At 43.4% G+C, this 23,814-nt stretch overlaps 1 protein-coding gene across 1 annotated transcript in view; it reads left to right on the top strand.

Moving 5' to 3' along the window:
* Positions 1-23,814, top strand: part of ERICH3 (glutamate rich 3) — a gene marked incomplete at its 3' end in the record, with an annotated part of 46,344 nt that overhangs the window by 20,653 nt on the left and 1,877 nt on the right. Inside the window, exons 9-14 of the mRNA XM_055815557.1 lie at positions 466-646; positions 2,111-2,297; positions 4,152-4,450; positions 6,913-7,134; positions 15,003-15,506; positions 21,006-21,152. Coding sequence (XP_055671532.1) covers positions 466-646; positions 2,111-2,297; positions 4,152-4,450; positions 6,913-7,134; positions 15,003-15,506; positions 21,006-21,152 — 1,540 coding nt within the window. The remainder of the gene's footprint in view (positions 1-465; positions 647-2,110; positions 2,298-4,151; positions 4,451-6,912; positions 7,135-15,002; positions 15,507-21,005; positions 21,153-23,814) is intronic.

The following is a 23,814-nucleotide window of genomic DNA, read 5'->3' as shown; positions in this document are numbered from 1 at the left end:
AGTTGGGGGGAAAAATGGTGCTTGAACAAAGAAGCCATAGGAACTCTTACTTAAGGCCTTCCATTTTAGTCAATCTGATCCTGTCTCTGACCATATCTGGTACCAGAACTTCAGAGGGGTATATGAAATTCCTTGAGTGTAGGAAAGCTTCGTCTGGTACACTGTATCTTCAGCCAGTTTTGACTCATGTAAAGGAAACTGTAGGAACCCAGGATTGGGAAGGACGATACGGGTTGTTAAACGTGGTCCCTGCAATTTTGGGTAATTCAACATGATGGATTTTCAGTTCAAAATATTTTCCTGCCCTTCTGCATGTTACAAAACACTTTCCAATTTAAGCAGCTCAAGGCCTGTCTTAAAAGACTGGAAGTCTCAAGTGTATGCCATACATATATATGATCTTTTTGTTCACAGTTTGTTAGAGTTGGAAGCTGAATGCATTTTTTTGTGTATTTCCTGCTGCAGAATGCTGGAGGATTCCCCAAGTCCCCATTACGCAGCAATGCATTTGTTACCATGGTTTTTCTAGGAAAAAGTGTGCATTTATCTCATGATGATGCTGATTACAGAGATGAAATCAAAGTCTATCAGCAGCATTGTGGAGGAGAAAACCTTTGTGTCTACAAAGGCAAGCTGTTGGAAGGAGGTAAGGATAAGGAGTCAAAGAGTTCATATTGATTTGGGCAGCATCTTTTTTTTTTTTTTTGGCTAAAATGTTGATGTGATATCAAAATGATTTCAGCTGAGCCCAGTCAAGATGCATGCATCCAGGGATTTTTATACCACCTGCCTCCACACTAAATCTGTACCTGCTGTGCCATGATTGAAAGTTAGGTTACAATTACTTTTGCAGGTTATGGTAGAAGGAATTTAGAGAACTGATTTAACAAAATACTGTAGCTTAGATTAATTTTGTGTAGATATGTGTGGTTAATAAAGTAGTTATAGCAGTGAACTGTCCTTAAATAGGGGTTATCTATTTCTGACTTGCTATAATACATCAGTGCATGCTGCTTATTATTCCAGAAGGAAAAGTACATAGTGGGAGCCCAGTTCCCATCTCTTTTATGTGGGTGCGATTCCATCACACCAGTAAAAGGTGAATTGTGTTCTGGGAAATTGTGAAGAGGAAATGGCTGGGAGATTTTCATTTATGAGGAAGAGTGATTTCACAGGTTGTAGCCCTCATTCCAGCTCACAGAACCCCCTGTGTTTGCATTTGCATTTTCACTGGATAGGGGAAGATGGTGCAGAGATCCCTGAACTTCAGTCTGTCCCCTGAGGTTATGGGTGCACTGCAGTGTGCCCACAGATCTGGTTTGGGTTGTGTCCCAGCTGTGCAGTAGGTGTTCTCTGCATGTGCCTCTGTTGTCACAAGCCCCATCCACACCTCTTAGGGAGCCTGCAGGAGTACAGTGTGGCTTCCTCCCTGCTGCAGTGTGCTCAGTTGACTTTGGAAGGATACTCTGACTTGTGAATAAAGGGAGTAAGACCCCGTTCCCCTGGCATGGAGCTGAGTGGCAGCCTCAGTGCCCTTAAGGCCTGGATGCCGAACAGTACCCTGAAATGGCTCCAGAAACAGCATCTTTCAGCTGCTGGGTGTTGCTGTGAGTACACCTGTATTAGTGCAGGTCCAGAGCCACTAATGTTGCAGCTGTACTGATCTGGAGCCTGAGTTGCATGCTGTGCTGTGCTGAGGAAGGCGTGCATTGCACTGCCAGAGCTCTAACATACTGCTGCACTGCACCATGTAGAGACACGCCAGGCATCCTGAACTTTGTGTGCATAACGTGCACTCTCATAAGGCAACCAGCAGAGAGAATGTTTTTGAGATGGGAGGCTCTGGTCCCTGTTCTGCTGTAGCAGTGAGCGCCAAACTGACGATGTATTCACTTGTCATGGGGGTGTCCAGCTTGGTACTCTGGGGTTGGAAAGAGACAAGGCTGTTGTGTGGGAAGGAGGTAGAATTTTGCCAACTGATTAATACAGCCAAGAACCAACGTACCTCAGAGGGCTGGGTGCTTTGGTGGTGGTGCAGGTGAGATGCAACAACTGCAGCAGGCTGAAGCGTAACCTTTTTCTTTGAACACTTTCCTTTCTGTGATTGCAGAGACCTTCCATTTTGTCTCAAAGAGGCACCATGGTTTCCCATTCAGCCTCACCTTTTTTCTCAATGGGATACAAGTGGACAGGCTGAGCTGTTGCTGTGAGTACAAACACCAGAAACGTTCCAGGCTGGGAGGCAGACATGGATACTTTGGGTTTCTCAATGTGGAGGGAGCATCTCCTTGCTACAGGTATGGAGATGAATACGCTGTGCTCACAAGGACTTAGCAGCCCAGTTTTTAGAGAGTTTATCACTTGCTTCCTCTCTTTTCATCTTTCTGGCACCCCACAGCTCTGTAGAACCTGATCTGTTTCTCAGCGCCTCTTGAAAGGTGCAGAATTGAGCTTATCCCTCAGGGTCTCACATCCAAGGATGCCATCAAAGCCAGCTACTTCTGTGCTGCCTTCTTCAGTCACTCTGTGGAGTGTGAGCAGCAGTGGACAGTGGTTGCACGGGATCTGTCAGCTTGTCAGGAGGCCGTCAGCTCTTCTTCCTCAGCGGTTGAGTCTGGAAGAGTAGGTGCGGGGTGGCATACAAATACCACTTACATGTTTCTGGTGGAAGTGATAATGAAATAAATATCAAGAGTGCTGCTGCTTAGTGAACTCTAGTTTTCAGGGGTTTCTTTGTGGTTGTGAGAACAAGATAATTTATTTTTAAATAGCTCTGCCTCTAAGGTGGGATTCTGCTGTAATACCCCAGGCTGCAGAATAAGACAGTACTAAATGTTACACAAGTTTCAGAAAAATCTGTGCAGAAGATTCTTGGGTTTGGGCAAAAGTCAATGCTGGGAGCAACAGGTACGGTTTTGCCAAGAGGCTTTGATTTTAATAAAATCTTCCTTTTGTGTGATTGTGAAGTCATGCCAGACAAGTAAACTTCTGCACCCATGGATAATTTAAAACCTTTTGTTCTTATTCTTAAGTAATTTTCAAAAGGGCAGCAAGTAGTTGGAAGAGGAGAACCTCCAGAGAGATATACTCTTATTTTTTCAGTAAGGACTGAATTCTAGAAAAAAAAATTCTACTTCGTTTTACCGTATTTTTTCCTACTCCAGTCTAACATGATTTATGTGTATGCCTTACTTAGTATGTTTGAAGTAGTGACAAGCATCAGAACTCAGAATGGATATAATTGCTGCAGAGTTTAGGAAATGGCCAAATCTCAGGTTTTGTGTGATTTCCAGAAAGATTTGAAGTGAGTTTCCTGAATTAATACAGTCTCCAGAAATTGGTTAATTTCTTCCTGAGTCACCCCAACTTTCTGACCACCTTCCCTCTTGTTCTTAGCAATATATCAGTTCTCCTGTCTCTTGTCAGTCCAGCCAACCTTATCTGGTGACTAAAAAGCATCTCCGTTAACCAGATTCTCCCAGTAAATGACAACTATTTTCATGTTTCCTTCAGGTCAAATAGAGCAGTATTTGTTTTCCTCTTTGATTATGACACCACACCCACACATTAAATACCCACTCTGATTCTCAGTAAAGTTCCCTGTTGATTTTCGCTGTTGGCTTAAGGCTTTGGTTCACAAAGAGGTGATGCTGCAATGATTTCTACACTGATACTGTGATCCCCACACTGAGAATTTTCTCTTGCCCTAATTCCAGCATTTCTGTATGGCAGAAGTGCTTCAGTATCTCAAAGGTCCCTGAAAAAAATACCAGGAACAAATAATCAAAAGGTAGGGCTCATCAGAAATTGTCATGTTATGCCTGCAAAACTAAAAGATTTCTAGACTGAGTGACTGTAGGATATTTCACAGTAGTTTGTAAATAGCTGGAATGTGAGGGGAATTGCAGTAAAGCCTTACAGGAAAAAAGCAGTTTTGGGGAGGAAAAGGTTTTAAGACATGGGTGTCTGTGAACAAAATACGGTTTTCCAGAGAGACTTGTAATTACCTGAAGTGAAGGTTCCAGTTTCAATTTCATCCTCTGCTTGCAGATTTGAATCAATGTATGACATACAGCACTGTTTCTGCTGCCCTTCCATTGTTCATGGAAAGAAAAATGTGTTATTTCCCACTTACTCTGGTTATTTTATAGGTGCATTATTGCAATGGGTCTGGACAAAAAGCCATCCCCTCCCAAGAGAAAGATGGAGGAAGACTATGGGGAAAAGCATGTGGGTCCCTGCGGAGCTGGAGTGCACAGTGAGCCAAGCAAAAGCAGCGTTGAGCAGAAATCGAGCATAGATTCAGAGTTCATCATCTTACCAGGTCATGAAGCAAGTGTGGAAACTATTGAGGACAAAACGGAGACCAGACAGGAGTATAAAGAAGAAGAAAGGAAAAAACTATCTGATCGTGAGAGTGAAGATAGTCAGGAAGACACCGGTAAAAATGGTATGGTATTCCAAAACACAAGCAGGGGACAAAAAATGGGAGAGGTTGATTCCAGAGAAGGTATGGAATTGTGGGTCTCCAACTTCCCCTGGGACATCCTCTCTTAGGATACCTCCTGTGTGAGAAATGTGGTGATGCCTGTGTCTGGGCAGTAAAATCAGTGGGGCTTCTGGCCAAGCAATGGGATGAGGGGGTTTTGCAAGAGCCAAGGAGGTAAGGAAGGCCTGAAGGGCCAAACAGGAGCCTGAAGTAGATGGAAAGCAGGAGGGAAGTGGCACAGGGAAGGAGGAGAATGGCAGCAGGTGGAGGACAAGTAGAGCAGAAGGAAGAAATGGGGCTGGGTGAGGGTAGGTGGACAGCGGGTCCGAGGTGAGCTTTGGGGGAGGCAGTACATTACCATCAGGTGAGTGGAGAGGCGACGGTGGCCGTAGGGGCAGGAGATGGAGAAGCCTTCTGCTGCCTGCTTCGAGATGGGTGGGAGGGAGGGTGGAACTCTGGAGGGGAGGAGGCTGAATGCTGCGTGCAGAAGGGGAGGGAAGGGGGGAAGAGCACATAGCAACATGTCAGCAAGGTTTAGTGCCAGCTGAAATATTTTGGTCTCTTCTGCTGTCTGTTGGCAGTGGGAGCTTTGTTGACCTATGGCTCTTCCCAGCCCCTTCCCCACAGCACTGCCGCAGGCACCTCTTACCTGATGCCTGCCCAAACCTCCAGCTTCCTCATTTCTCTGAGCATTTGTTCCCTCTGCTCCAGGTGATCAGCTCACCTTTCCTGCCTTCCCTGCCCCAACCCCACTGTGGCTGTCATCCTTCCCCTTCACTGAATGCCTGTGTTGCCTGCTGCAGCTGGCTGACCTTGCCCCTTCTGCTTGAGTCCCATCTGCTGGCAGAGATTTAAAAAGAAAGACCGGAGAAAGGCTGCCCTCGCTGAAAGTTTGCCCAAGGGGTGTTTCTTGTGACAGGCAAATATAATACCTGTGGTATAAAAATGATGCGTGGCAGCTCCGGCTGCATGCTCAGACATGCCATTTGCCCCATGCCAGCTCGAGCCCATTCCCACTGCCGTCCGGCTGCCTGTGCCGCTGCCTGCCCGACGGGAGGAGGTGTGAGCTCAGCCTGTGCCTTCGCTTATGCCTTACTGTAGAGTCTTTTTCAGAGCAAGTCATATTTAGAGAGGGATTTTAATTCTTAGTTCCTATTTTTACTTTCATAATTCTGCAGTGCTACTGCTCAGTTTCCTCTCTAGTGCCTGTGGATGTGCGTTTGCGACTAATCAAGCCTTTCTCCTCCAGGAGGTGGGCACCTTTCTGACAGTTACCTGAGGAGGCCTCACTTCCAACAGTGCAGTTGGAATCTCAAATGATTTTTTAATGCAGAAAATAAATCTCCTTATTCCCTTAATTCTTATTGTCTGGGTAATTGTATATTTGCCTAATTGGTTCTGCATCAGATATTCTTCATTTCTGTCCTTGGTGTTCTGTCACTTCAGTACTTTATAAGCACTGATGGAAAGAAAAAGAAGTGAGCAATAAAAGCTGAAAGGTGAGAAATTATGGCCATGAGGGACAGCTGGCATGTCAGTAGTGACAGCTCTCCTTCACAATGTAGGTTTGTTGCCTCTGTGCTGCACGTAGTGGGAGCGGTGGAATTACTGAATTTTCAATGGAAATCTCTGGCATCACTGTATGTGCTGATCCTGGGATTTTAAATAGTGTGCAGCCTTGGCTGGAAAGGGGAGCATTCTTTGACGCATATGCATGAAGACTGTCTTACCTATAGATCTGGGCAAAGCTATCTATCAAGTGTTACAACTTGTCAGGCTAGTAGCCTGGGATGAAATCCAGGCCATGTTGATGTAAAAATGGCAATTGTGCCGTAAGCTTCATTTGTACTAGGATTTCACCTGGGACCTGAAGGAGCACATTAGAACAGTGTGATAATAGAATGTTCCTCTGCAGCACCCTTTGGCTGGATTTAATGAATTCATGTAGTTTGTAAGCTACTTCTTTGCTAATTAGCCATGTCAATCCACATTTATCTTACTTTGCGCTACAGTGTATTACATTTCTCCAGCTTTCTCTGTTGCTTGCATATTTTTTTCATCGCAACAAGTTTTTTTTCTCCTGTGATAAGTGTGTTGTATTTTATTTCTGAGTTTGCCTAGCTCTTAATTTTTCTAGTCCTTTCAGTGGCAATGATTTTGTTTGTTTTATTTTTAATGTGTTGATGATCCTTCATGCATAATTTACTGCATTTCTGCTACTCTAAGAAGAGCATGATGCTTTTTTGTGATAATGTGCTCTTATGATTCCTGTCTGTGGTCTTAGATTCTCTCATGGCTTTAAAAAGACTGAGCAAATGCCAAGGCAAAAGGAGTTTAATGAAGTCAACCTCTGTCTGCCTAAAAGAAGCTTGACTTGTTGTGAATTCCATTTCCTGCCTCATAGTATGATTCTTTTATTTTAGAGTATGATGAAGATTTTGAAGCAGTTGAAGAAGTTAATGAAGAGGGACAGACTGGTGATCAAATGAATGAAATGTCAAAGTCGTCCTCAGATGATAAAAAACATAATTTAAACTATGAAAAGGAGAGTAAAACCTCATCACAGAAGTCAGTGCAGGCCTCTGACAGCGAGAAAGGTGAAAGTGGTGGGTATTCTGTCAGTGACTCCGAGGATGATAAGCGAGGTTAGTTTTTTCATAACAATGCTTAGAGAAGTTAACCTGATGCATGTTTTACATTTTGTGCATGTCCAAGTATGTATGTTGAGTCTGCATAGGAAAACCCCGTGCAATTCCTACTGAATTGGTAAAAGATAGCTATTTTATCTGTTATTAATTCTGCCATACCTCATAGAAATACTGCCAAAACCCACAGTAAGCGTGTGCCAGCTCACAGCAGACTTTGCTGAGCTATTTAGTTGTAGAAATGGAGATGGAGCCATTCAGCAGATTCACTCTATAAATAATTGGGCGGATCAGCACTTAATGTTGGTGGTCACCCTACATCTGAGAAGCGATGCCCAATGCCCACATATGCATTCTGAGGGTACGCACTTTTATCTCAGAAGTCACCAAGAAAACCCATGTACCTCCTTGTATTTTAGAAGCGCTATCTTTAGTGGCCCTGAATAATCAGAACCTCAGCTTTGTCTCTGGTACATCCCTGACTCTGCCCTGGGTCGGGGCAAATGCCATCAGCTCAGCTGTCTGCTCTGCCTGTGGCAGGGTCCTCACTGGAGTCTGGCTGTGAATGAGTAAGAGTCGGAGTCAGTAGGATAGTCTGTGATTCTTGATCCAAACGTTAGGTACAAAAGCATGCAGTAAGTGTCCAAGACCATTATTATTATTATTAATTCAGAAAGATTAAACTGTTCTGGAATAAATTTTCATAGATTAAGTCATGATTTCTGTCACTCAGTTTTTTGAATCAGTGCTTTCAGCGTCTAGTGTTTTAGCTATTGGCCTTCATGCAGTCCAAGCCATGTATCTTCATAAATGATCCCACAGAAAACTTGCAGGCTATTTCTTATTTATTAGATGAACAATAGTATTCCTTTCACCATGTGGTGAGTAAGTCAGACGTTGAACAGCCTCTCCTTTGTGTCGCCGTGTTTTATCCCTCTAACACTTCTCTATGGCTTTGTTAGATCTTGAGCTGACTTATGTGCCTCTGGCTTGTTGTAATCTACCAGGATTTCTCCATTTACTGCTGTTTCAAAATTAATTACTTTATATTCCTTACATTTGACAGTCTGATGTGCAAACTATTTCTCAAATTAAATGAAAACATTACTTTCACATTTGTATTTCTAGGTGAATTAAGCAGAGGTAGTACAGCTGTTTCTGAAAAGGTTGCAGCTGCAATAAAGATACAGTCTTTTTATAGAAAGTATAAAACCCCAGAAATTCAAATCAGGTTTGAAACATCCTTGCTAATAAAATCATTCCAATGATCAAAAATAATCTTAATTTTTGTTTTCTCATGATAATCAGAAATGGCTTTGGTTCATGAACAATCCGTACGATTAAGCATTCTTTTCTGCTTGTTAGTGCATGGCATTGCAAACTTCTTTGTGACTTTCATCAGCTGCTTCTCAAGCTCTGGCGGTGTGTGATGGTCAAGTGAAGGTGTATGAGTGTAGATGTGTGTAGGTGGAAAGGAACAGGTAACTGTAGGGGCCTTTCATGGCTACCTTTACATTAAAGCCTTCGTTAAGGGCCACCCTTACTCACCTTTGTTCGTACTGGGATGTAATAGTGCTGCATGCACCAAAACTCACTGATTCAATATACATTTTTCTTTATATTGAGGATATATATATAAAAAATATATGTAAAATAATATAAAAAATATTTTTTGTATATTGAGGATATAAGAGGAAGGGCTGTTGGGAAGCCACCAAACCTTGAATTACGGACATTTAACATCAGCAGCTAATAGTGTAAAACAGCTAGTCATCTAGGCAGGGGTTCCTTACCGATCAGCGGGCAGGCACGGCTGATGTTTTTCAACTTGTATTTGTCGTGGCTTCCCTTGTTCTCCTTTTCTGCAGTAACTCAGGACATGGATTTAAATCATTTACATTTGTTGTGTATTTAAATAAGACAGGTTTAATCTTCTTTCTTAGCAGCCTGATTTGCTGCATCTATCTTTCACATCAGCACACTAATATAGCAGTCATCAGTTATTGCTTGCATCTCATTTGGCAATCAGCAGTGGGCCGTGGGTGTCCGGCGCTCAGCAGCATTGTCTCTGGAAATGAGGGAAGCTGATCTCAAAGGTGCTTCTTGAGAAGCTCATGGCTTGGAATCAGTTTCCCTTTGGCCTACGTGAGCTTTGATGACTTAACCTTTGCACTGTGACTTTTGGAGAAAGGAGGCTGGGAAGCTGGCTTTGCTTTGTTATCCCTGTTGAATTTTCTGAGGATGTAAGGAAGAGACAGGTAACACCCTTATCTAGCATTCGGTATATTAGTGTAAGGAGTGGTTACCCAAATATTGGATGGGGACCTAGAGAGGCTTTTAGCAGTCTAAATATATAAGTACAGCATCTGTTCTGTGCTCTGAGCTCTGACTGCTCCCCATAGGTGTAAATTACTGTCAACAAGAGGAGCAGTGCTTCCAACATTTACCTTCTTGGGGCAGTAAGCCTGAAGGAGTTCTGCAGTCCATATTTACCATTAGTAAATGGTAGACTGTTGTGGTGGGTTGACCCTGGCTAGATGCTGGGTGCCCACCAAGCCATGCTATCACTCCCCTCCTCAGCAGAACAGGGCGGGAGAAAATAAGATGGAAAAAACCAAAACAAAACAGCTTGTGGGTCAAGACAAGGGCAGTTTAATGAAGCAACAGCAAAAATCACGCGTGTGGAAGCAAAGAAAACAAAAGGTGTTATTCCCTACTTCCATTAGCAGTTGATGTTCGGCCTCTTCCCAGGAGGCAGGGAAGACAAACATCATAAATAATGAGTGTCCCCCCTTACCTTCTCCTTTCTCTTAGCTCTTCTCTCTGAGCAGACATCGTATGGTATGGAATATCCCGTTGGTTGCTTTGTGTCACCTGTCCCAGCTGTGTCCCCTCCCGCAGCCCAGTGGTGAGGGGCAGGGGGAAGGTTGGGGAGACAGCCTGGACGCTGTGCGAGCCCAGCTCAGCCGCAGCCAGAGCGCTGGTGTGTTACCAGCACCTTTCTGGCTGCCGGTACGAGCGCAGCGCTGTGAGGGTGCTGGGGGCTCAGCCAGACCCGGTACAACTGCAGCATCAGATAAGGATGTATGAAGGTTACTGCTGGCTTTGGGTGGCATTTTGGATCACTGGAATTCCGGATTTCTAGGCACTTTGCATTTAAGTTTGAAGGTCAGGATGATCTTTTTGTTCTGGCTGTAGTGATTAATCTTCAAAGAGATTTCTACACTTGGGGTAGTAGAAGTATTCAGAAGCCAGTTGGTATTTACTCCTTTGTGCTTGCATAGAATGTTTTTGCAAACAGTAAACAGTGGAACCCAAACTGATGCAGGGCATTTTCTTCCATATGAATAGGAAATTCCTTGTAGGAAGGGTTTGTCATCTCCCAGATGTCTATTTATTGTTTACCTGATGACACTGGACTCCTCATCTAGTTTCATCCAGATTTGTTTTGAATCCTTTAAAGAAAATGACAACTTTTTTGCATTGTTTTTGTTAACCACTCCGGGCATTGATACAGTGAACACAAAATGCCTGTGATTTTTCATTCCTGTTTCCTATTTGTTGATTTTTGATATGTTCCCCTTTGTAATGAAGTCTTTCTACTTTTTTTTTCTCCACAGCTGAACAGAAGAGGTAGAGAGAAGGGATAAAAGAGATGCGGGCTTTTCCCAACTGAGATAGAATAATAAATTTATGAAAAATAAGAATTCATTGGTTATTTTGAGGACAAGAAGAGCTTTCTGTTTGAATGAAGGACCCCTACTCTCTGAAGATAATATGCATGGAAATATTTCAAGCAACTTCAGTAGCAACTACTAGTTCCATTTTTTTTTTTGAAGATTAAAGTGCGTAATAGGTTTCAGCAGTGGAAGATTTTTCCAGATATTCATTATTAAAGAGATTTTTCTTTAACACCATTTTTTTTTAGTTACACCTTTTTGCACATCCTTAAGCAGTTCTTTTCCCTCCTTTATGTTTACATTTACAAATTCTGCAAGACAGCATGTCCCCTGCCTGAGTTATCACTTTCCCAAATCCTACGTAGTTTTAAACTTATAACAGAATCCATATACCTCTTTAATAGCCATCTCTTTTCCACTTACCTGAATTGCTGCTTCCCTAATGTATGTAAAGTTGTGACAGAGAGATCTAGAAATTAATATGCTGTCTCAGGGGAAGCATCTGTAAAGGAACTCCCTTCCTCAGCCCCTTGAATTATCTGGTGGAGGGAGAGTGCTACTGTGAGTGGGGTTCTTTAAACTGTGGTTATTAAGATTTCTTTGTACACCATCTTTTTCTGAACATGCTGTTCTGCATGGGTGACAGTTCTGGCATATGGATGGCACATGAGCGGAAGCTATAGTTAGAGAAGGAATTCGCCCTCTTCTTGCTTCCGCAGGAGCACCTAACATGTGAAATTCCGTGACTGTATATTTTTCAATATTGAATGCGAGGCCCTGCTGAGGTGTCAAGTTCAGTGCTCCATAGCGCACCTTGCAGAGTCCGGTATTGGTGACAGGGCTAGCCTAAACAGGGTGTTACTACATTAGCAATTCAGTCCACAAGATGAATTAACTTTAGGTGCAGCTTTGTTTTGCATGTATTCACAGTCATGCACAGCATGCAGAAATGCACCACTGATGTCCCCAGTACGCTTTTCTATGCGACAGAATCAAGATGGAGGCTCCCTTGCAGGGTGCATGCAGGATCCTCCAGCATCTAACGTTGTGCACACACAGTGCGTGCCAAGGGCTGGGAGCTGGTGTGAGCATCGTTGCCAATGAGGTAGGACATGGGTGCGCAATCCTGGAGCTGTATCAGAGCACAGCGAATCAAGCTTTGGTCCTTCCCTCTTTGGTAGTGTAGATGTACTTGCAGTGTACATTCAAAGTAGCCCCACTGACATCTATATATACTGTTTCTAGCTCTCGTCTTCATTAAATAATGTTAGGCACGTGAAAACTGTGTTGGGAGTTCCTTAAATATTGTGTCTCTTAGCCCTAAGGTATGCCCCATTTCCCCTTGCTTTAAAACTGTGTTGTCTTCTGGACTCGCGAGGCTTACAACTGAGTGTGAGTTGTCAAGCCTGCAGTTAGAGACGTCCAGGTTAAACTGTGGATCTGTTACTCACAGGTCCCCTGGAGTCTGCCCACATGGACTAGTTTGCTCTGGTAACATGTGTCTTTGTGGGAGGCACTATGGGGGCATCATGCTAGTGATAGTAACTCATTTTCTCTTGGCTTGCAGAGAATAGTAGAGCTGTGTTGGGTTTTAGGTCTGCTACTTACGTTTAGATCTGTTACAAGTTCAGCTCTTGAATTTGTCTTTTGGCACATAAGTAAGTGATTTCACTTACAAAGTTATTGAATACCTGTAACTGCTCTTACTGCTCAGCACCCTGAAATCACTCCGTTCCACTGTGGTATGTACATACGCAGTTAGGTGGCCAGCAGAACGTGTTCAGCTAAAACATGTAGGAAAGTTCTGCTTCCAGCCATGTTATTTTTTCCTTCTTTTTGTGGTTGTTTTGTTGTTAAATGAATTTTCAAAGTGTAGGTGAATTTTTGCACTGTATGAAATTTCTTTTGGTACAGATTGCCCCTGCCTCACAGGGGTGTGTTGGACACTGGTAGTGCAAGTTTCCTTTCTGTCAGGCTCCTAGAGGCAAACATAAACCTGTGACCACCTAGAGATCACCTACACCGCGGGTTTCTGCATAATTCAACTTTACTTGTTGCAAGCTTCAACTTTTATCTCCTTGTGGCCTGAAATTCCACGTGCTCTGTACATTTACTGTTTCTTGAATTCATCTGCCAAGCCTTGGACCTGTTTGAAGAACTCCTTACCCACTTCAAGTGAAGCGTGTGTATTAGTGTTGGTAGAACAAGATCTTGGACAGCAAGCTTTTGGGCATAGACGCTATGTTTTTGTGTTTCAGTATCAGTAGAACACTAATCCACTTGTAATCTGGGAGTGCTGCTATAGTAGAAATAACATGCTAATAATAATGGGATCTGAATTTTTATAAGCATACGTTATGGAGAGATTTTGTCTCTTCTTAGTTCAGTATATCATTGTGCTTGTTCAAGAGTGTCTGAATTCCTCAGACCCCTTGGGTCAGTTCAGCCAGCATACAGAGTTTTAGAATAACATCCAGATAACTGAGGTGCCAAAGATGTTACTTCTGCATGCAATATTATGAATCAGACATTGATAAAGAGTATGTAAGAGAGACCTTGGCATTCAATCCTTGTGGACCATAAGCCTGTGAATAAATTGGAAAGAATCACTGATAGTTCCCATAGTACAATACGTAATCTGCATATTTGAGTTGTTCTGTCTCTGAACATGCTTGTTTATATTCTTATAAGTGTATTTAGGAGCAATGATGTTTTTTGGGAGTCTAAACATACCTACTGTTAGAACACAGGTGCAAATCCAGGGGAGACTGGAAGTGGCTGAGAGTCATTACCCGGTGGTGGTTCTCCAGTAGTTTGTGCCTAAAATCCATTGCTGTGGAGGTCCTAGGGGGTGGAGGTCTGCTCCGTGCTGGGTACCACTCGTTATCCCTGCTGCCAGTCTCTGGGAAGATGACAGAATGAGCGTACACCTGAATAACTTATCCAGAGACGCAGAGGCAGTTTTCTCACACCACCAGTAAAGCGTGCTGGGAGGTGGAGTTGCGCTCTGGTCCTTTTCCTTTGCTACTTTTAAGGAAAATTGAGGAATTCTCTTGAATTGATAATCTGGCGTCTATACAAGGCAGTCCATTAGTTTATAATTGCAGTTTCCATTAAAACACACCTTCTTTGTTCTAGTTTTAAAATTAAGGGAAGTAGTTGACAAATTTTAGGGAAGGTTTAGCTTCCATATTTTAGGTTTTTTTAAAAGCAGTTCTGCAAAGCTTTTGTAGTACATTGCAGATGAAAAGAATAATTTAAAATATTACAAAAAATTGCAGTGAGCCTTCTTCAGATCCACAGAGGAAGGAGAGGCATAGAGGCTGCTGGAAGACTGTGGCTGCAAGAAGAAATGATGTGGTGCAGATTGGCTCCTGTGGCTCTGAGAATTTGGATCGTGGGTCCAAATTCTACCTCTGGCCTTTGGCCAGCAGTGGGTGCCTAGGAAAAATACAAGAAAATGGCAAGAATACTGTGCTGCTTCCCACCCGTGTAATTAGCTGGTGTCAGGGGTGGTCCCTTTTACTTACGAGGCCTGACTGGATTTTTCTTCCTTGAGTTTGACTGATCTCTTCTTGAACCTGCGTGAACTTTGGACACCAGCAATGCTGTGTAGCAGTAAGCTCTACTGTTCAGCTAAATGTTAGATGAAGAATTATTGCCTTTTTTTCCCCCTCAAATTTTCCATTTATGATTTCATATTATGGTCCCTTTATGTTTATTTAGAGGAGACAGTGAACTTCACCTCCAGTTCAGCTTGAATGATTTACACTTGATTTTGGAGATCTTTATCATATTCACTGAGTTAACAGGAGTGCACCAAAGGATGTTGCTATGGTTGAAATCTTTTATCAAACGGAGCTTAAGAAACTATTCTAAAAACTGTCTGAGTCATATTTAGAGGTGCTTCTGGAGGTGTACTTCTGTGTGATTGATGAAGCTAATCTTGTTCATTTCCATTACTAAAAAAAAAAGTTAAATGGCTTTGATTTTAACGCTTTGATACATCTGGGCAACGTTCTGCTGCTGCGCTTACTGGCATTTGTCACAGTATTCTTAGATGGTGTAATTCAGAGATTGATACCAGGTGAGCATCTGTCCCTTTGTGCATAGCAAAGGGAAGTAGTTGCTGATGAATGCAGATGTTTTAGTGACAAATACTGAAACAAAATTTTTTGCTATTTCTAGGTCGGAGGTCTACACACTCACCTTCATCCATCAGTACTCAGTATAGCAGTGAAGATGACTCTCATGTTGAAACGATAAAAGACAATGTTAAAGGCAAAGAGGATCATGATTTCAAAAGGGCATCTGATAATGCAGCACATGCACAATACGGAAATGAGAATGGGGAGAATGAACTGCTCAGAATGGAGGAAAATCAGGAAACTTTTGTACTGGAAAAGGAAGGAATAGAGGAAGCAGAAAAGGCAAAACCAGAAGATCTAACAGCAAGGGAAGATACTGGAATTTTTCGTGAAAATACAATGGCAATACAGCGCCAAAGTCCTAATGTTAATGGGGAACTCGAACAGGCTGAGTCAGTAGAAAGTAACGTAGGGGAAGATGGGGAGAAGAATACAAGTACCAGGAGGGGTGATGGGGTGGAAGGTCTTCTAGTGCCTTTGGAAAGCAGTATGACCCAAGTAGAGGATAGTGATGAAGAGTCTCCTCAGAGCAACAAAGGAATTGGTGAGTACAGTCCTTCTGCGCAACTGTGAGTGGTGCATACAAGTATTGGCTGTATTTGCCTTTATACTAAGTCATGGTGCAGCATGGGGAATGCAGTTGCTGGGCTGTTTTCAAGCTACTAAAATACTCAACTGCTGTGAGTGCAGTAACCACCCAGACTGTAGCCTTGGTTTTCTGCTGCTTTTCTAGTATTTCCAGCATAAAAGCTATTCTTTTTTACTGCAGTAGCTGGGTTTCACACTTCATGCAATTATTAGAAAATCCAAATAAGATTTATCACCTGTAGGAGAATCTGTGTGCAAAATGGGGGGACTCTCTTTATAATGTCAAAATACTAGATTCAAAAAGAATACCAAAAATTACCATGTGAATTATAGTCTTTCAGACAAAGGTCAAAACTATGTCAGTGGATCCATGGTTGTGTTGCTTCACTCTGTCACAGATTGTTGGCAAGGAGCAAATCAGTTGTGTGACACCTTGTTTTTACTGTCAATAAAATGGGCGTCTTGCAGTTTCAACCTTGCCTTTATGGATAAGGGACAATTAATAAAAGGCTGGTCACATGAGCAAGGCTTTGCATTGTTATATCTGGGGAATGGAAAAAAATGTAAGCCCTTGCTTTGCAATGTCATTCAGCTCATGGGGGAAATGTCTTGGATGCTGTTAAATCAGGGAGAATAAAAGAATAGCTGTCTGCACTGGTGCTGATGTAAAGGAGAGCCACAAGCCACGGTAGATGAAATTTCCAGTTGCCTTTCTGGATGACGGATTTGCAGTGGAATGTAGAATGCTTTTCCTTTATTTTAATAGAAGTTTTTGCTTCTGTTTCAGTTGCTTTCTGTTCACTGCAGTGCATCCATCCAAGAGAGCTGTGTGTGGGATGCTGGTTTGAATGCTGGTGCTTAATGATTTGCAAGTCTGTTGCTCCTGGGTTACTTTCTCTTGTGCATTGCTTTTGCTTTGTTATGCATTCTGAATTGAGACAGTAAAGACAGTAGCATACTATTAGTTGAATAATGCTGAAATCTTCAGAGACGTTTGCTTCTGGAACGCCTCTCTCCATTTGTGTGAAAGAAACTTAAATTTAAGCACCTTAACCACTAGGCTCAGATGAGTTGATTAAGGACTACTGAAGAAGAAAGAACTTTAAAAACCTAGACAGAATATTATGCTGTAATATGTAACCCAGGAAAGATCAATCAGATGTGTCAAGCTAGTAATCTGGTACTGAGTTAGCCTAAGACAATAGCATTGTTCTTTTTTAGCGTGAATTCCAGTGTGCTTACATTCCACACACATGGTTTCATGACTCTAGGTCTGAACAGAGGTCCTCTGTCAAATGTAGATAGATTGTCCCAATGTTATGTAGGTAACAGCATTTACATTTTAGTCAAGTCATGCATCATCCCTGCTTCTGGGAGACTACCGGAGAGTCAGGGACAGTGCAGGTCAAGGAAGGACAAGAAAAATCATTGCATCATAAAAATTACAGATAAGAACAACTTCCTAAATGGCATACAGATTTTTCCCCATCTACATGCAGGTTGTCTAGGTAAGTTTTATTGCGAATAAAGAATTGGCAACAAATGGTGCGTAGAGCAAAAAGAAAAAGATAACACCTTTTTTGAGATACAATGAGCATGCTAAAGGGTTATTGTGGGGTAACAAAGGCCACATGGGAATCTTAGCTTCTTCTAGCCACTGAGCACAGGTGCTGCCATGATAGATTCTGATTCAAAAATTTAAGGATGTCTGTAGTCTTAAAAGAAGTACCAGATGGTTACAACTCCCACTGCTCCGGTCCCCTGCAAGGCTGAGGGCTAAAAGCCTCCAGAGACACCTGGAGGGCTGAAGGAGCTCAGTCCCTTGCTGCAACTGCGGAATTGGTTCTCAGTCCATTCCTGGGCCTCCCTGATTTTTTCACATGATCTTCTCTCTAGGGCAGGTCATTCTGATCGGCTGTCCAGCTTGCCTTGAGATGAGACTGATATGGCACGGTTTTGGTTTTGCCCTGGTGAGACCCATCATGCTCTGCTTATGACAGGATTTCTCCTAACTGGTGCTGCCATTAACAGTGCAGAACTAATTTGTTGGAGAAAATTGTATATGCTGAGGAAAGCAAAAGGTGCAAAATGCTCCTCTGGGGTTGTGTAGTTGCAGGCTGAGTCCGGGCAAATCACAACCGGTGGTGTGACAGGATCTGTCAGAAGTGTGGAAGTATCTGGGATGGGCTCCTGCTGTGTGTTTTCTGATCTTGCTGTGCTCTTTGTGACAAGGAGATGCTGCTGATCCCAAGAGAGAGAATTATTGTGAGCAGTATTTGTCATCCTTCCCTGGGCAATGTGTTTTGATAGACTGCCAGTTCCCTTTTGTCAAATGTTATGCAGGCAGTAAACTGCAAAGAATGGGAACTGCCAGCTAGTCAGACTTCAGGCCTATAATCAAGACGAAGTACAATATGTGCACTGTACCTAGCAAAGCACTTGGTATTTCAGCAAGTCGGAGAAAGCACTCCAGGACAATGTCCTGGATGTCCTGGAGCAGAAAACTTCTTGCCTTCTCTGCAGAGCTGAAATGTCAGAATGATTCAAGCAGGTTGTGCACTGTTGCACAGACACCTTTGTCAGGATCTTGGTCCCAGGAGGGACCTTATAAACACTGTCCTGGGACCTTCCCTGCTCAGCTTTCATGGTTTCTTGCAGAGAAGTTCTTTGTGTTTCACCCAGGTGAAATGTGACAGCAAGGAGTGAAGCCATTGCTGCCCTTTAGGACCTGTGGTGTAGGCAAAAAGGCATTCATGCTGAGCCTGTAGACTGAAATGGTCTTTTTCAAATAATTTTCTCAAATTTCAGTTCAGAGCTATGTGGGTGCAGGGTACTGATGGGGTAGGAATGATCGGTGGAAGCACAGAGTAGGAGGAACCACAGGAGGAGAAAGAAGAAAAAGTAAAAGCAGATGTGAAAAATTTGAGCAGAAAGACAGAATCATTGGTGTAGAAAAAAACATCATAGGAAAAAGGTGAGAGAGCACAGGCTGTGCGTTGGCAACAGAGAGGCAGGGATTTGGGAAGGGGAGAAGCAAGCTTGTGGCAGGGGAGACAGTGTTAAGTCTTCTCCTCACTGCCAGCCTGTGGGAACACCACCACTCCCACTCCTGGACTTTTCAGTGCCCTGACTGACGCTGAAGCAGCAGGAAGTTTAAATCCCATACATACAGCTACATGTGTAAAAAAATCAGCCTCATAAGAACTGGTAGCTATTTTGCTTAATAAATTGCTGGAGGAAACATAATGCCATGTGCAAGTAAGTACATGTGATTTCAATACGTGACACCCAGACGCAGCAATCCGTAGAAGGCATGTACAAACACTTTGAGGCAGGACAGTATTTCTGTGGGTTAAGTGGGCAATTCAGATGAGACTGGCAGCCAGGTCGGGCAGTCTTATTGTGCTTATTTTTATGCAGCTGCTTTTCTTCTAGCAGAGCTCCTAGTAACTTCAGAAATGCCCAGCAGATCAGCCCAAAGTCATGTCTCTCACAGTAGTCTGCATCTCACAGTGGCAAGAGAAGATGCTGTTCACAAACACGGGAGGCTCTGTTTTCTGGATTTCCCTCCTTTTGTAGCTCTCCCGCAGTCTGATCTGTTGTATAATAGCTGTTCAAAAAAACCGCCTGCCTAGTGCTCTTGTATCCATTTGTAGATCTGATGCCCATGTGTTTGTCCAGTCTGTGTTTGAAGCTGCTGAGACTGCCAGTCCCTCAGGCTCCTGTCACAGCAGTTAAATGCTTCTGTCCTGTCCATTCTTTATGAAGCCCAGAATTTTGGGTACCTTTATTACATGCTCTGCTGCAGAGTGGCCCGAAGTCAGCCAGCCAGCTCCTTAGTGTGGGAGCATTAGCTTTTTACTCATGGCTCCTTGTTTTTATTTTCAGAGAAGTTGAACGAAGGTGTTACTTGAAAGCCGAGGTGTTATACCATGTAACACCCCTTTCTCTAGGCTGTGTGTCAGGATTTAGCCAGAACGTGTTGAGTGGTTTGTTGTGGCAATTGGTTTCAGTCCCCATGTTTTTGTAATAGAAGGCCAAGTCAGGATTCAGATCTTTTCTTCTTGCTGGCTGAAACCCTGCTCCTCTACTCTCAAACAAAATACTCTGTCCGAACAAAATGCCGTAGGCTGATTCTGGGAAGGTCATTGGTAAAGATACTGAGAAGTGTCCGTGTTCTCGCTGAGCCTTGATGTAGAGCTTGTCTATAGAAACTGAAACTTGCAACAAGTGTCTCTGCAGCACTTCCACTGCGTAGATGAAGCTGACCAGTGTACCGCTTCCTATCGCATGCGGTAATAAGATCTAGAAATGTTGCGACTGTCTCCTTTACGTTTTGAAAGTTATGCTTGACATAAGCATTGAGTACAAGCAGTTGACTGAATTACTCCCTTTCGGTCAAAGCTTGGTTGTTCCAAGCTGCAGGGGAGCAGTCTGAAATGTGCCACCACTGGCACCATCCAGGCAGCAACAGGAATTAATCAAGTCTCACGCTAACAGTCGTAACACTGGCAAAAGCAGGCAGCTCTTTCGGACAGGTACCTGGAGGTGTGTGGCTCCTCACGGACGTGGTATACTGGCAGTAGAGCCCATTTGGCAGTAAAACCAAGTGTGAGATTTGACGTTAGGCTGTCAGTCCACACCAGTGGCAAACTGGCAAGCTCTTTGTGTAAAAGGCTAACCCAGTAACTACAACAGGAAAGGTAAGATACAGAAAGCAGATGGAACTTGAAGGGAGAAGCCTGGGCTGCTGGAGGGGAGAGCTCTCAGAGGAGATGCTGAAGGGACTGGACTGCGTACATAGCTGGAATACTGCTCATAAAGAAGTCCTTTAGTATTACTGGCTTGAAATCCGTTTGCATAATCATCCAGCAACTCGTAAAGCAAAAAATGGCACTGATAGCACAATCTGAACAATTGTCAAGTGTACAACCTGACAGTGAAGCATCGCAACCATTGCATTTACAGAGCGGAAAATACTTCCCTACTTGTTTATAGGCAAGCATAGGTCTTCAGTCACTTACATTAGTTTGGGGAGTTGAGGAATTCTTAGAACTGTACTTGGGAGCCTAACATAGATTTTTTTTTTTAAAAAATACTGATGGAACAATAACAATTTAATGTCTGTAAAACAATGTTGTCGCTTGTACGTTGAACCCCCCTCAGAATGCCTGACAAAATCTCATTGTTTTGTGAAAACGTTGTGGAAGATTGCCGCTCTGTGCTTCAGTGGATGCTCCTGTATGAATTTTCCCTTGGATTTTTAATGGTTGTCTCCATTTGGTTTTAATCTGCTTAACAGAATTATTGCTGGTGAAGATTTACATGGCTCTAATTGGGTCTGCCCTAACATTTTAAATTTTAAACCAAGCTGAGATAGCTGGATGACTTCTTCTCCCCTTTTGCTTTTTAATGGTTTCTCTTTCTTGCTTCCTCTTTTGTAACTTTGTGATAGTTTTTGAAGATTTCAAACCAGTCCAGGAGGAAATAGCAAATGCAATTGGAAATGATCACGATGTGAATTCTGAACCTGAATCTAGCAATTCCCATACAGATGAGGAAGAAGAGAACATACCAAGTACAGAGTGTGATGCTGCTGAAGGTGAGGTTGGCCATCAAGTGGGGACATGGATTAAATCTTCCTCATCTGAAAGCTTTTTATAGAAGTGTTTGCCCTTTCCCTTTCATTTCTAGGCTGTTAAACCCTCCTTGTGCTCTTTTCTTTCCTAACTTGTATAAAACTGGGTGCTGACTAGCTGGCTTCTGTAGTCATGTATAATTAATGCCTTTTTGGCAGTTACAATGGTCTTAGGCCATGAAAAAAACGGCTGCCAATCAAAAAAATAGCTGTGGAAAGCAGGAATCCAGTGAGTTTCCCTTTGCTTCCAGGTAGCATGGGGCCTCTCTGGGAAACACGTTGTCAAGACAGGCAGGATGGGACTGACAGACTGGGAGTGAAGCTGAACTGCAGAGCTGATCTCTGTGCTGTGCCCTGTTTGTCTCCCAAACTCATCTCCCTGTTAGTAGTTGGCATAATTGGTGGTGAGGAAATTTCAGCTTGATCTTCGTTCTCTCCAAAACCATTTCTGGTCCTTGCAACCCTAGCAGTTTATTGCTGGAGACGTGATCTGCCTGACAGAAGAGCCTTGTGTGTTAAACAGGGGATGTTAAAGCCAGCTACCCTGCCGCAGCAGTGAGCCGCAGTGACAGTAAACGTTAAGGTTCTACTCCACACTAGCAACGAGTCTGAAAGAGAAGAAAACCATAGGTTAAAACTGACCTCGGTCTGCACTGTTGCTCTTATATTTCCTTCTTCCATCCTCTGAGAGTCTAACAGCTGGCAGGAACAGGTCATATATATTGTCTTCAAATTGCTAGTTGTGCACAGTCGTGTACTTCAGCACATTAATCCAGGGTGTTCTAAGTTTGTTCCTGGTCAGCTGGGAGCCTTTTGATCTTCTTCTTCTTCTCTGTAGTCCAAGAACATAGTCTCTTAAGGTTTGTTGTCTTTCATCCAGAAGGTATATACAGGAGGCTGGAGATTCCTTCTCATCTCTGGTCGGTCAGTAATCATCTTTTTCTCAGTAGTTCTTTCTCAAATGAGATTGCTTCTGCCTTGGTCTCATCAGCTGACCTCAAACAACTGTCTATAACATGTAATTTCAAAGTCCAGTAGTCTTCAGGTGTTGGTCTTCATTTCTGATCTGTGTTTCTGACACATAGACCAGGGTAGAGGATGTGGTTCCTGGGCAGCCTGACTTGTGTGTCCATTGTCCCTCCAAATCACGGTTGAAACAAGATTGCTTTCCAGGCAGGTGACCTTTGGAAAGCCTGGAATCTCCTAGTTGTTAACTGCTCAGGTTCACACGGTGCCTCATTCCAGCCCAGTGCAGGACCTCACTTTACAGAAGGGAATGCTATGTAAGCAGCAACCAGAGCAATTAACTCCTCTCTCTGCTAATGAAGCAGGTAAACATGTAGACTATAGCGCACACAACACAGCATTTGGTTTCTTTTAGACAAAGTGAACAAAGCATCTATTTTACAGGAACTGGCAAAATCCATTACATTAGACTCAGTCCAGTATTAGCAGCCAGACAGTTCAGACACTGTGCTTTTGTGGAGGCAGTAATATTTAACACTGGGTGACAGTTTGGAATGTTTTATTTCGTTTTGTACCAAAACTTCCCTTAGAAATTTTGTAAATGATGACTTGTTACTGATCTTGATGGTGGGCCTGAGCTCTCCCAGATTCAGGAGGTGGGATTTTCAGTGTGAGTGCTGTAAAATTATGATAGTGATTGATAACTGATTTTTATATATGTGTATAAGAGAAGAAACAATTTAAAATATAAGGGACAGAAAGCTAGTAGTAAGCATAAGCAACCAACCTGGTGCAAGGTGCATCTTGAGTGAAGGCATGATTTCTCATATTGCAAAAGACAGAGTTTTTAATTCTAAAGTGTGGTCTAGTGTTCAGGTGATGTGTGGTCTGGTGGGAGGAAACAAACTACTGTGCTCTCTTCTCTCCTTCCCCGACCACCATTCTCTCTCTGGAAACTTTCTTCTCAGTCTGTCCTCTCTTCTTCTGGTTCCTTTACTGCCTGCAGCTGCTTGAGCTGCCTTGTGCACCTTCTGCTTTCCTCTGCAGCAGACCTGCCCCATGAGTGAACCGGGTCCAGCTCTGAAGCGCGGGGGGGAAGAGTGGCAGTGGGGATTGGCAAGGCCAGCGGAAGGGCTGTGGAAGGCAGGTGCGAGGCGCAAGCTCTGCTCTGCTGGCAGAGATGGGCTGGACAAATAGTGTCCTCCAGGCCTGTTTGTCACCTGGAATCTTCTCTGGCTGCCCTTCCAGAGATGGGGTCCAGTTGCACAGCAGCTGCCTGAGCAGGCAGCAAAAAGCAGTAATTGTGGAGTGCAGTAGTGAAAGAAGGTAAAAATTAAGTCAGAAGCAGTGGGAGGTGATTTGGGGCGAGACAGCCTTTGCCCAGTTTGGGAAAGGGCAGCTTGGGACAGACATTGCTCCTTGCTCCTTTCAGTGGCACAAAACTTCTCATTTTCTAAAGAGTGGGAACCTGCCACATTCGTACATAACATCAATGTACAGGCTTTGTACAGACTGCTGCCGGTGCCTGCCTGGGGATGGATCCTGGAGCGCCGAACTCAATGAGGGCATTGCCGTTAAGTTCCCAGGGGGCAAGAGTCTACCCTGTGTTATTTCCCTGGTGTAATTAAGGAATCCATGGGAACCCATTTTACAGGAACAG

This window comes from Falco peregrinus, chromosome 10 (assembly GCF_023634155.1).
Source record: "Falco peregrinus isolate bFalPer1 chromosome 10, bFalPer1.pri, whole genome shotgun sequence".
Lineage (NCBI taxonomy): Eukaryota > Metazoa > Chordata > Aves > Falconiformes > Falconidae > Falco > Falco peregrinus.
This window is presented reverse-complemented; position numbering and strand designations above follow the sequence as displayed.